General features: G+C 48.9%; 1 protein-coding gene across 2 annotated transcripts in view; it reads right to left on the minus strand.

Moving 5' to 3' along the window:
• The window catches only part of RELT (RELT TNF receptor), a 28104-nt gene extending 16317 nt beyond the window's left edge, over positions 1–11787 (minus strand). Inside the window, exons 1-2 of one of the 2 annotated variants that reach the window (XM_073661284.1) lie at positions 11543–11787; positions 1971–2049 (exon numbers count right to left, since the gene is read on the minus strand). In XM_073661284.1, the coding sequence (XP_073517385.1) occupies positions 1971–2012 (42 nt within the window). In that variant the 5' untranslated portion in view covers positions 2013–2049; positions 11543–11787. Of the gene's footprint in view, positions 1–1970; positions 2050–5124; positions 5258–11542 lie in introns of those variants that run through there. The other variant, XM_073661283.1, reaches the window with a different exon arrangement.
• Between the last annotated feature and the right edge of the window lie 207 nt (positions 11788–11994).

Below are 11994 nucleotides of genomic sequence, written 5' to 3' on the forward strand. Positions count from 1 at the left end.
TGATCCTATTTCAGGAGCGACGTTTATGTCCAGGATTCCTCAGAGCTTCTTATAGATTGCTTTACGTCATACTGGGATGCGGGGTGTAGATGGGTGAGAGACGCTGCAGCTTCGTCTGTTTAGTATCATGGTAACACAGACAACATCTGGTCTCACCACAATGAGCCCCTGCGATCACAGGACCTCGGGGTCTTTCATGGGATGAAACATTTATTATATCAGATGCTGCAGGAGGCTTATGTCCATCGATATGTCTAATAATGAGATTATTGCCCCAAAATACAAGAAAATAATAAAAAAAAGTGTTGCCAACCTACACCACCGACTGCAACCTGACCAGTTGCTATAAGTAGCACATCTCCTCCAACTTGCAACTGCAACTCAGATTTCAGTGTTATTTAGGTCAATGTCCCTTTAAGATGTCCAGAGACGGATTCTGTTCCTCGTTACAAGTATATTATATATTTATTATCCGTATCGATGAGCTGAAAGTGGAGAACTTGTGTCTGGGCGAAGCTGGGAGACAATCGATATGGCTATAAAGAAGTGGCCACCCAGCTTTCCCAGAAGGGTGTGATGGACAGTTGCACTCAGGAAAGTGGTGTATAATGGAGTCAATGCAGCAAATGTAAAGTCATGGTGACCTCCCTGCAATGACACCGCCGCGCGTCCAATGAGTCAGCGGGATGTCGTACGGAACTGCAAGCTGTCGATGCTGCAGATGTTCCTCAATCACAGAAGCAGCACAAAGACAACTCACAGTACCCGCAACAGTGCACGGCACAGCCTCAAGGGCACCACTGTCTCCTTCACGCTGGGCGCCCCGTCGGAGGCGGCAGCAGAGACCGAACAATTTCCCAGCAGCAGCGTCATCATGACAATGCAGCACATTCAGCGCGGAGCATCGATCTCCCTCGTCATCCACCGAGAGTACAGAGTCCTCTATGGGATGAATAGAACATTGTCCTGCACAGATTCTATGCAGTGGGGTGGGCTCACCATTATATACACACGAGGACCTGTGTATAAGAGGCTGGGGGGGGGGGGGGGGGGGGTCACGGGATCAGAATAACATCACTTCTGGGCATTATATGACCTCCATCCTGCAGATTTCACCACTGCAGAGCTCTTTTTCTACACTTTCAGTCATTTCTGAGCTAGTGGGTATAACGAGGTCACTTATTCAGAGACATGAGGGATTCCTGCTCTCCTGTGTACGTAAAACATGCTCCGAAGCAGCAGCGTGGAGTATGTAACACTGGAGTATTAAGCAGTGTAGTTGTGAATTCAGCTCTGGGCAAGATTAACACTTACTAGAAAAACTGCAGTCTGTATTTTACTCTGCTCCCCCTCTCCATAGGCAGCTGTAATCTGATCCCTCAGTGAGGTTACAGCTCATCATGTAGATTGTAGCTGTTTTTTTTTCCCCTCACACGTGGCAGAGGGAAAAAGAAGAAGTGACTCATAAGTGAAGAAATAAACTTCTCTGGAGATAAATTACAAAGTTTCTATTAATTATGTTACAAAACAATGAACCGTCCAGTGATGGCGCAGGTGAAGCAACAACAAGGCGAGGCTTCAATTGTAGCCAAAATGTCTTCTCACAGAAAATGGAGACCAAGCAGGTCAACCCAGAGGACAGGGGGTCGTCCCAAAATCAAAGCATCCGTCTGAAGTGGTCACAGGCGCAGAACCTCAACACCCTGTCTCTTATTAAAGGGGCAAAATCACCATCAATTATTATAGTGTTGACACTATACACTTGCAGGGCGTGAGCAATTTCGCAACATAGTAGGCAAAGGAGTGAAGGCATCCGTTACAGATTCTCCTATTTACTAAACAGTCAGTCACAGGACGCCCAAAACCTCCATGACCTTCAGCCGGCGCCGACTTCACTCACAAGTGTGGAACATGGAGGAGGGAGGAGACTGCTGCAGCAATGAAGGTGTTAATGACGAGCAATAACTTACCGTGAACAAGAAGGAGACCAGGACTCCACCGAGGCTTCTCATTTTCTTGCTGTAAGGTGGCGTCTCCACTGGAGAAAGTCTATGAGAGGAACAAAATATTGAAAAATGTCACTTTGTATCATCTCCGTTTCCTAAGTCCTCCCCCACAACCGACTGACCACCATAAAAATTTACTGTGGAGCCCCTGCAGATCTAGGATGTTTAGTTACGGGGTAAACTACAGTATTTTTATACACAAGGAATAACACTTTCTTGCCTTTGACTTGTAGCCGTCATTTTTTTCTTAACCCGTTATCCCATGTGTGGCCTCCCTCTTAATTTGCAACTGACCGAGTTAGTGTGAGGAGACTCACTGCCATCATGTGTCCCATACACAATCATGAGGGATTCCTTCTTTTATTTTTTAAGTTATGCAGCAGCATGGAGGAAATTATACATCAGTACTGAGCAGAGTAACTGTGAATCCAGCTCCAGGGTGAAGGTAAAATACAATCAACATCTTTTTGTCTCCTCACTGTAGAATATAAAAAGGAGGTGTAACTTGACACCTCACTGAACTGGCAGTCCACCCAGTGAGCAAGGTTAGTTATTTTTTCAGAGTGGTGGGAGGAAAGGAAGTGGCTCATAAGTGGAGAAATAAGCATTTTCTCTAGAAAGATATTACAAAAGTATCTTATATTTGCTTATCCAGTTGTGTTCTCTACTGTATATAGAGGTGTTATCAGTCATTGTACAGGAGGAGGAGGAGGTGAGCTGTGACATCACCTATTGTGAATGATGGATCCTGTGTTATCTACTGTATATAGAGGTGTTATCAGTCATTGTACAGGAGGAGGAGGAGGTGAGCTGGGACATCACCTATTGTGTATGGTGGATCCCATGTTATCTACTGTATATAGAGGTGTTATCAGTCAATGTACAGGAGGAGGAGGAGGTGAGCTGTGACATCACCTATTGTGAATGGTGCATCCTGTGTTATCTACTGTATATAGAGGTGTTATCAGTCATTGTACAGGAGGAGGAGGAGGTGAGCTGGGACATCACCTATTGTGTATGGTGGATCCCATGTTATCTACTGTATATAGAGGCACTACCTAGTATTTTAACCCTGACTGTGATGATAATGAACTAACTGAAAAGTCATTGGTACAGAACAGGCATTCAGAGTCAAGTATTATGAAGAGAAAAAAAAGCAAAACACCCTTTTCTTTCTTTTTTTTTCACATGGTGTATAATATATAATTATGTTTATTCCGTGTTCTATATAACTAAATAGAGAAGGAAAAAAAAATTCTATATATTTATATTATTAATGGAAAATACAAAACCTCTTTTCACATCTTGATAATACCGGACTGACTTTTGCTTCTGTGTGACACAATATGAATCATAAAACAATAGAGCGTTTTCTGATGACACTTCCCCTTTAACCTCCTGCAGGAGGGGGGTGCGGACGTCATCCCCTGGATTCGCCCCCTGACGTCATCCTCTGTTCTCTATTCCCATCATAGCTGTGTTCCTATAATAAGCTGCGGAGTTATTTATAGGGCCCCGGCCGCCGCATCACCTGGAGAAAAACCAGTCGGGGCAGCGGCCATCACCTGAGCGCCTGCAGCACCTGCTGACTCAGGAGCAGCGCAGCGGCACAACAGGAAAGATCAATCCCATGGACAGGACCGGGGATTGTACAGGCTTGTCAGACCCAGGGAAGCAGGACGGAAAAATATACAAGTGTCCTTGAGTCTCCTCATTATAACCAAATCCCGGGAAATTTGGGGCGAGAGGCATCACTGCTTCTATATATTCAATGCCCAGAAATGAAGACCATGAACCTCAAAAAAGGAAACAGAATAGGGAGTGCAGCTCTGGAGTATAAACCCATTAAAGCGGCCGAGACGTTCACCGTGGGGTCATAATAATAAACTGCTGTTACAGAAATCTCTGCGTTGAGCCAGAGAGGTTTTGGCTTAGAACTGTCTCGGAAACCCCGGCGCAGCGCCGTCCTGGTGATGTCACCCTCCGTGCGGGAGATTCCCAGAAAAAAGCAGAAATACAGCTTCCCAGTTCCTGTTGACTAAGGATATGTCAGGAGGAAGAGGATGGAAGAAAGCGTCCGATTGTAAGACCTGAATGGGTTATTACAAGATATCCTGGCGAGAGGCACAGCTGCAGCGTCGCTACCTGACAGCACTGTTCATACAGAGCCTCCCAGTGCACGAGTAGAATGCAAGAGCTAAAGTAAAGACTGACACTTATGTAGAATATAACAAGGGAAAGTTAAAAGGGCCATGCTGGGGGGTCATCGGTGGCTGAACAGGTGACATTTTAGGATTTTGGAGGAAGTTAGACACAAGAAAATGTAGAATTTAGAGATGATATTGTAACTTTAAAACAAGGTTAGAACTTGGACGTACACCCAGTACTGAGCCGCATCCAGTGCCAAAAGTAACACTGACATCCGTGCCCATCACCCTAGAGAAGGGAGGGAGGCGGAGGTCTTTAATAAGGCTCTGAAGACCACCCAACTTTCCCTGGACCCTGAAAGATAAACCTGCCTGAACACAAGGTTCTATGTCCATCCTATGCTCACGACTAAGGAGCGCAGCAGCTGGAATTGCGGACGTATTGGATATCACCCAGCTTTCCCAGAAACAGATAATGAAGGACTCCTATTGATGGGAAAAGACGGGTGATGTCCACAGTGGAGCCGACATTACCGCACCCACAGGGCTGTCACCCAGCATTCCCAGATATTGCTTTTTGCACTACATCTGTCATTCAGGACCCTGGGAAAGTATTGAGGATGACACGCAGCATTAACATCAGGAGCCTGGAAAAGCTGGATCTCCATCCATTTACATCATCACTCAGCTTTCCTGCAAGCAGAGAATTGTGAAATAGATGAAGAACAAGAAGGAAACATGATAAATCCCGGTAATTATCACAGCTGTCACACGGGCGGCGACGACTGATCCGGTGACACCACTTCCATCGCCTCAGGTCTCGTACCCGTCCTACCTGCCACTTTAGTAACACCGGTTAAACTGTTCCTACAATAATGAGGAAGAAACTAAAAGGAAATAAAAAATATAAAAGCCCCAATTGTGTGACTCCTCTCTGGGGCACGAGGTCCATCATGCCTCGATGAGCTCACCGTGATTGCGGAGACGGCCTCATTATGGAGGACACACGATCTCCTCCAACCTCCCCAGCTCTGCATTATGTAGGAGGCTGCAGCTGACGGCACAACGCCGGCCATTGTCAGCGCACAATGAAGGGGATGAATAATACAAAGGGAAGCAGACAGACGGGGTGGGGGGGTGAGCACTGCGGCCGCTGCAGAGCCAGGCAATTAAAGGGTTAATACATCCCAATACCGGTCTCTGCTATAATAATCCGGTATATTCTGCATTATAAAATGCAGCCGTCCCTGATGTCTATGGTGCATGTCTGACACCAGCGAAGCCGTCAGTGCAATGAGCTGGACAAGAACATCATAATGTCAGAGTAGGATGTGGCGCCCCCCCCGCGGCACCAACGACAGCGGCCCCAACGACAGCGGTCCCAGCGGCACCAACGGCAGTGGCCCCAGCTCATCCTTCTATTTTTAAGGGAGAAGAGCAGCCGCCAGATGTGACGCTGCACAGTGTGAATGCGGCTCTGTCCCCTGTGACCCCCCGAGAGATCCCACTTATAGCTGAATTTTTATTTCCGGGCTATGTGCCCACAAGCTGCCCGCCTACACTGGCAAATGCACTTCCACCAGCCTGTGTTTTTTTTTTTTTTTTTTTTTTTTTTTTTTTTTTACACACATTAAAAACAGACAAGGAGAATAAACAAGAAAAAACAAACAAAAATGTCTAGATATTTGCTGTGTGTCCTGTGCAGCGAGGTGCGGACCCTTCATGTGCACCCCGGGGGCGTCTCTACCGCAAGTCTTAGTAAACACGCTGCCGCTTATCTATTCCCCACAGATGTGCAGCCTATGAACACGTGGACGCATCCGTGTGCGTTTGTCTGGGGCCCACAGCGAGACGTGCACCGAAAGATAACAGACGCAGAAGTACTAAAAAATAAATAATAAAAAATGTACATCAGGTTAAGTTAGAAAAAAAAAAAAAAAACAATTATCCATTTGTCACTTTTCTCTCTCATCTTTTATAAGAAGTCGAATCAGAAGTTAAAGAATTAAGTTTCTAATCTATTTAGTATTTCACTGCCAGATCACAGCTTTCTGTCAGTGAATAAAGCACTTCCAGTATTTGTCTCCTGCTCTCGGAGGATACAATTGTATCCAGTGTAGACAATGCTCTAGGAGCTAAACAACAGCCTGGTACATTGTAACAGATCTGCAGGAGATGGGGGGGGGGGGCGGCTGAGCTGCTGCTGATCTGATTGTTTGCACCTCTCAGCTGTGGACAGGACTGCTGGCTCTCAATGGAAACAACAGAGGCCTCATTCAATGACAGCAAACTAATTTTAAAAATTGAAAAAAAAAAAAAAAGGAATTCTAGAAAGTTGTATAAAAATTTTCATTTAGTGCTTTTTAACCAACTTATATAAAACTCTATAAAAGTTCCAACAATGCACACAGTTCATACTGGGATAACTGGCTGGCAGCCCGGGGCAGTGAGAGCAGTTATGAGCCGGTCCGGCCCTGTCTGGGGGTAATCAATGTGATTCACATCCTTGGGACAGGTGACACCCTGGTCGGCCATTGTACTTGTCATGTAGCCGCCCCTCCTCCCACTGGCGCTGTCCAGACACATGAACAAAAGCAGAGAACTGGAGTTTCCACCTTATTCCAACACAAGTGGAGGATCTTCAGGACCTCCACGTGGTGGCAGATAGGCCTTGAAGGGGGTTGTCTGGTCATGTGCTATTGATGGATGACCTATCCAAAGGCCATCAATATCAGATTTGAGAGGGTCCAACACCCAGCACCCCACCAATCAGCTGGTTGCGTTCAATGTGTAGCAGCTGCCGCCGGAGCAAAAGTCTGATCGGTGGGGGTGCGATATTGTTGGCTTATCCCTGGGATATGTTATCAGTATGTTATGCCCAGACAACCCCTTTAAATTTCTAACGCACAAAAGAAAACCACAAAAGTCTATAACAAAAAAAGAGAAAGGATCAGGCATGCTGGATTTCATCATGCCCTGTCTTTTCTGGAGGACCTGACAGCATGCATGTGTATGGGAGAGGAGCAGGGAGGGTGTCTGGGAGAAAAAAAATGGCAAAATTTTGTTTCTACATGCTGTCACAAGAGAAAGTTCTCTAAAAAGTGGCTTAAAAAAAAACAAACAACCGCTCTCCTTCCCCTCCAATAAAATCCCCAAATACTACGATTGTATCATTTCTCTGATCTGTTCGAGCTTAGGCCAAATTCTGGACACTCGGGAATCTATTCTGTGGGTATACCCTCACACAGATCTGAGGAAAGATCTCGAGGTGGGAGGCGGAAGCCTTCCCCAACATCTGTTAGTAGAACTAAAAAAAAAAGACTGTAGAACTAAAAAAAAAGACTAAACTCTGCTGCACCGTCCCAACCAGCAGCGGAGAGGACCAGGAAGAGACGTGACCACAACACTGCCGGTCACCAGCAGGGAACGTGGGCCCTGCAGCTCTACAGATGAGCACAACAATGAGGCCAATGTCACATGAGTAGGAAGACGACGTTTCTGCGGATCCCTCGTGTGCAGCTTCCGGATATCACAGCGAGGTTACATCTAGTTATACTGAAAATGAAAAAAGAAGCAGAAGACGGAAACCAGAAAATATCTGATCTGCAGAAACAGCAGCACCTGGAAAAAGCAGCTCAGCACGTTGCAAAAAAAAACATGCAACCCTCTCAACAATCCTGAGAGCGGGGCTCAGCCTTGTCCTAGATGGGGAGAAGATGCTCATGCTCGACCTCCGCTCCATTCATTGTCTATAGGAGTTGCGGAGAAATCAGAGCGCTGTACTCAACCATTTCCAGGAACAACTATGAATGGAGCAGAGGTCAAGCTTGAGCACCATTAAAGACTGCGCTGCACGGCCCCATTTTCAGGACAGATGGAAGTCCCAGTGGTCAAATTACCCCATGGATAGGGCATTATTCAGGGGCATGACAATCACAGCCGCGACCGTGTGGGAGGGGGTCTCGCTGACGTCAGCATCTATTTCAGCTGGATATGCATCTGAAGACACACATTCAGCTCAAGTGTATAGCGGTGCAAAGATCCGCCAGCTCCCTGCGCAGTAATACACACTGCTGGCCAATCAGAGGTCGGATAGGGAATGAGGACATTATACCAGTGAGGGGCCCAGGATGGGAGACAATATTACTGAATGGGGAATGGGGACATTATACCAGGGAGGGGCCCAGGATGGGAGACTATATTACTGGATGGGGACATTATTCCAGGAAGAGGCCCAGGATGAGGGACAATATTACATTATGGGAGGAACACGTTTCTTTATAGGATTTAGAATGCTACAAGGGCTGAATTCATCTGACCAGTATTCAGGTGGGGGCCCAGGTCCAAATTTTGCACTGGGGCCCATTGGACTCTAGTTATGCTACTAGGATTATTATTTAAAAAAACAAAAAAAACACAACCCTTTATTAACCATACTACCATAGTTGTGGAGATGACCTGAGCATGGCTTCCTGACCAGGAGGGCACCCAACCTCAGCCACAGTGACCACCACTGAATACCTTTGCCCTGTGTTTTGCTTTCGGTGAACAGCCCGAGCCTCCTACCCAGCGATCTGTGGAGTGTCCTTTGACAGAGGACCAGAACGGCCGGCCCTCCGCCAGCTCAATGCAGAGTCCTGTCTGCCATGGTTGTGTATTCAGGACATTCCCTTGAGAGAAGAATAATGAAACGCAGCACTTTCCCCTCCTCACAAGATGCAGGACAGGTGACTATTAAAAAGGAGTAGTCCCCTCTCAAAAAAACTTTAGGCTACAAGCTGTGGCCGACGATCCATTGCTGCCCTGGTCTGTGTTTGGCTGCAGCGTTGACAACAGTGGTGCAGCTAACCGGTGAACTCAGAAGCTCAACACAAGCAAAGTCACGGAGTTCGCTGATTGGCTGCAGCAGTTTTTACAAGACATCAGCGCTACAGACAAACAGATCAGGGTAGTAGCAGAGAGATTTCGCTTGACCTTGGGATGACAAGTAGTATCTTCTTTATTTATTTATTTATTTATTTAACTACTGCAGCCTAAAGTTTTCTGAAAGGGGACAACCCTTTAATTCCATGTAGAAGGTCGTGCTCCTTCACAAGAGTCAATTTTAAAATTATTTTCATTTTAAAAAGGAAAATTAAATGTAATAAAACCTCCGGTAACACAACAGCCATAAGCCGTAGGAGAGGAAAGCTCTCTCATCTCCTCTCCAAATCCCACTTCACCACTTGACCCCATCCCACCTCCTCCCCAGCCTCATCACCAGGCTTGTCCCGGCCCTAGACCATCTCTTCAACCTATCGCTATCCTCTGCTACCTTCCCTTCTGCTTTCAAACATGACCTATCACATCACACCCATCCTGAAGAAGCCATCCCTCAACCAGACCTCTACATCCAGCTATCGCCCCATATCTCTGCTCCCATTCGCCTCCAAACTCCTCAAATAGCATGTCCATGCTGAACTTTCCTCCCACCTCGCTCTTCGACAACCTACAATCCAGCTTCCGTCCCCTCCACTCCACCAAAACTGCCCTGACCAAAATTACTAATGACTTACTGCCAAAGCTAACAGACAATGCTCCATACTCCTCCTTTTAGACCTGTCCTCTGCCTTTAACACAGTCGACCAATCCCTCCTACTTCATATCCTCCATTCCTTTGGCGTCAAAGACCTTGCCCTATCCTGGATCTCCTCATACCTTTCTAACTGCACATTTAGCGTCTCCCACTCCCACACTACCTCCTCACTCCGCCCCCTCTCTGTTGGAGTCCCTCAAGGCTCTGTCCTATGACCCCTACTCTTCTCTATCTATACCTTTTGCCTGGGACATCACAAAGTCCCATGACTTCCAGTACCACATATACGCTGATGGCACCCAGATCTACCTCTCTGGCTCAAACATCACATCTCCGCTAACTCCAGAATCCCGGAGTGTCGATCAGCCATATCTGCCTTCTCCTCTTGCTTCCTAAAGCTCAATGTGGACAAAACTGAACTCCTCATCTTTCCCCCCCATCTCACATATCTTCCCCACCGGATCTATCTATCACAATAAATGACACCACTCTTTCCCCTGTACCCGAAAAAAATTTCCAGAATCCGGCCCTGGGCCAGGATTACAGCGGGTGCTGCAGTGCTCCAATGTCAGGAGGACATCCTAACCTAGCAGCACACAGGCCTGCAGAGCACAGCTCCCCCAGAACACTCACAGAGACCCTCCATGGCTCCTCTGCAGATCATTACTCAGCGAACGTCCCCAAACTTCACACTTTTTGAGCAATTTCCAAAATCCTTCTTCTACAGATAATCCCTCTCCAGCCTCCCCTCAGGTCCCCTGCCTCCAGAGCGTCCCCCTCACCCTCCCCCTCCCCTCAGGTCCCCTGCCACCAGAGCGGCCCCCTCACCCTCCCCTCAGGTCCCCTGCCTCCAGACCGGTCCCCTCAGGTCTCCTGCCTCCAGAACGGCCCCCTCACCCTCCTCAGGTCCCCTGCCTCCAGAGCAGAGCTCTCACCCTCCTCAGCAGAGCTCTCACCCTCCCCTCGGGTCCCCTGCCTCCAGAGCAGAGCTCTCACCCTCCCCTCGGGTCCCCTGCCTCCAGAGCAGAGCTCTCACCCTCCCCTCGGGTCCCCTGCCTCCAGAGCAGAGCTCTCACCCTCCCCTCGGGTCCCCTGCCTCCAGAGCAGAGCTCTCACCCTCCCCTCGGGTCCCCTGCCTCCAGAGCAGAGCTCTCACCCTCCCCTCGGGTCCCCTGCCTCCAGAGCAGAGCTCTCACCCTCCCCTCGGGTCCCCTGCCTCCAGAGCAGAGCTCTCACCCTCCCCTCGGGTCCCCTGCCTCCAGAGCAGAGCTCTCACCCTCCCCTCAGGTCCCCTGCCTCCAGACCGGTCCCCTCAGGTCTCCTGCCTCCAGAGCGGCCCCCTCACCCTCCTCAGCAGAGCTCTCACCCTCCCCTCGGGTCCCCTGCCTCCAGAGCAGAGCTCTCACCCTCCCCTCGGGTCCCCTGCCTCCAGAGCAGAGCTCTCACCCTCCCCTCGGGTCCCCTGCCTCCAGAGCAGAGCTATCACCCTCCCCTCGGGTCCCCTGCCTCCAGAGCAGAGCTCTCACCCTCCCCTCGGGTCCCCTGCCTCCAGAGCAGAGCTCTCACCCTCCCCTCGGGTCCCCTGCCTCCAGAGCAGAGCTCTCACCCTCCCCTCGGGTCCCCTGCCTCCAGAGCAGAGCTCTCACCCTCCCCTCGGGTCCCCTGCCTCCAGAGCAGAGCTCTCACCCTCCCCTCGGGTCCCCTGCCTCCAGAGCAGAGCTCTCACCCTCCCCTCGGGTCCCCTGCCTCCAGACCGGTCCCCTCAGGTCTCCTGCCTCCAGAGCAGCACTCAATAACTTCCAGCCAGAACTCACCGCAAACTCCGGGAAATGAATGAGAGTCGGTGTGATGGCGTCTCCGGCTCCTTCTCAGATGTAGGAATCACACAGCAGGTGAGGAGCCGCTCCGGGTCGCCGGCACTGTACACACCAGGTGAGGAGCCGCTCCGGGTCGCCGGCACTGTACACACCAGGTGAGGACCCGATCTCTGAGCGCTTTCGGTCCTCAGCCGCTTATTACCCGAAACTCAGCGTGACGTCACTCCCCTCCTCTTCTCGCCACACAGCGCCGAGGACACCTTGCGGCCACCTGTGGGAATGACACTGCGGCGCTTGGGGAATGGATCCTTTATCCCTGATCCTCTTTATGTCCCATTTCTTCTTTTCATTGGAACTTTTTTTCTCCATGGCTTTACTTTTTTGTATTCTCAAATTAATAGAATAAAATAAAAATATGTTTAACAAATCCTAATCTTTGTGATTGCTGG

Source organism: Phyllobates terribilis, unplaced genomic scaffold (assembly GCF_046119375.1).
Source record: "Phyllobates terribilis strain yellow unplaced genomic scaffold, ASM4611937v1 Scaffold_2__4_contigs__length_985480577, whole genome shotgun sequence".
Lineage (NCBI taxonomy): Eukaryota > Metazoa > Chordata > Amphibia > Anura > Dendrobatidae > Phyllobates > Phyllobates terribilis.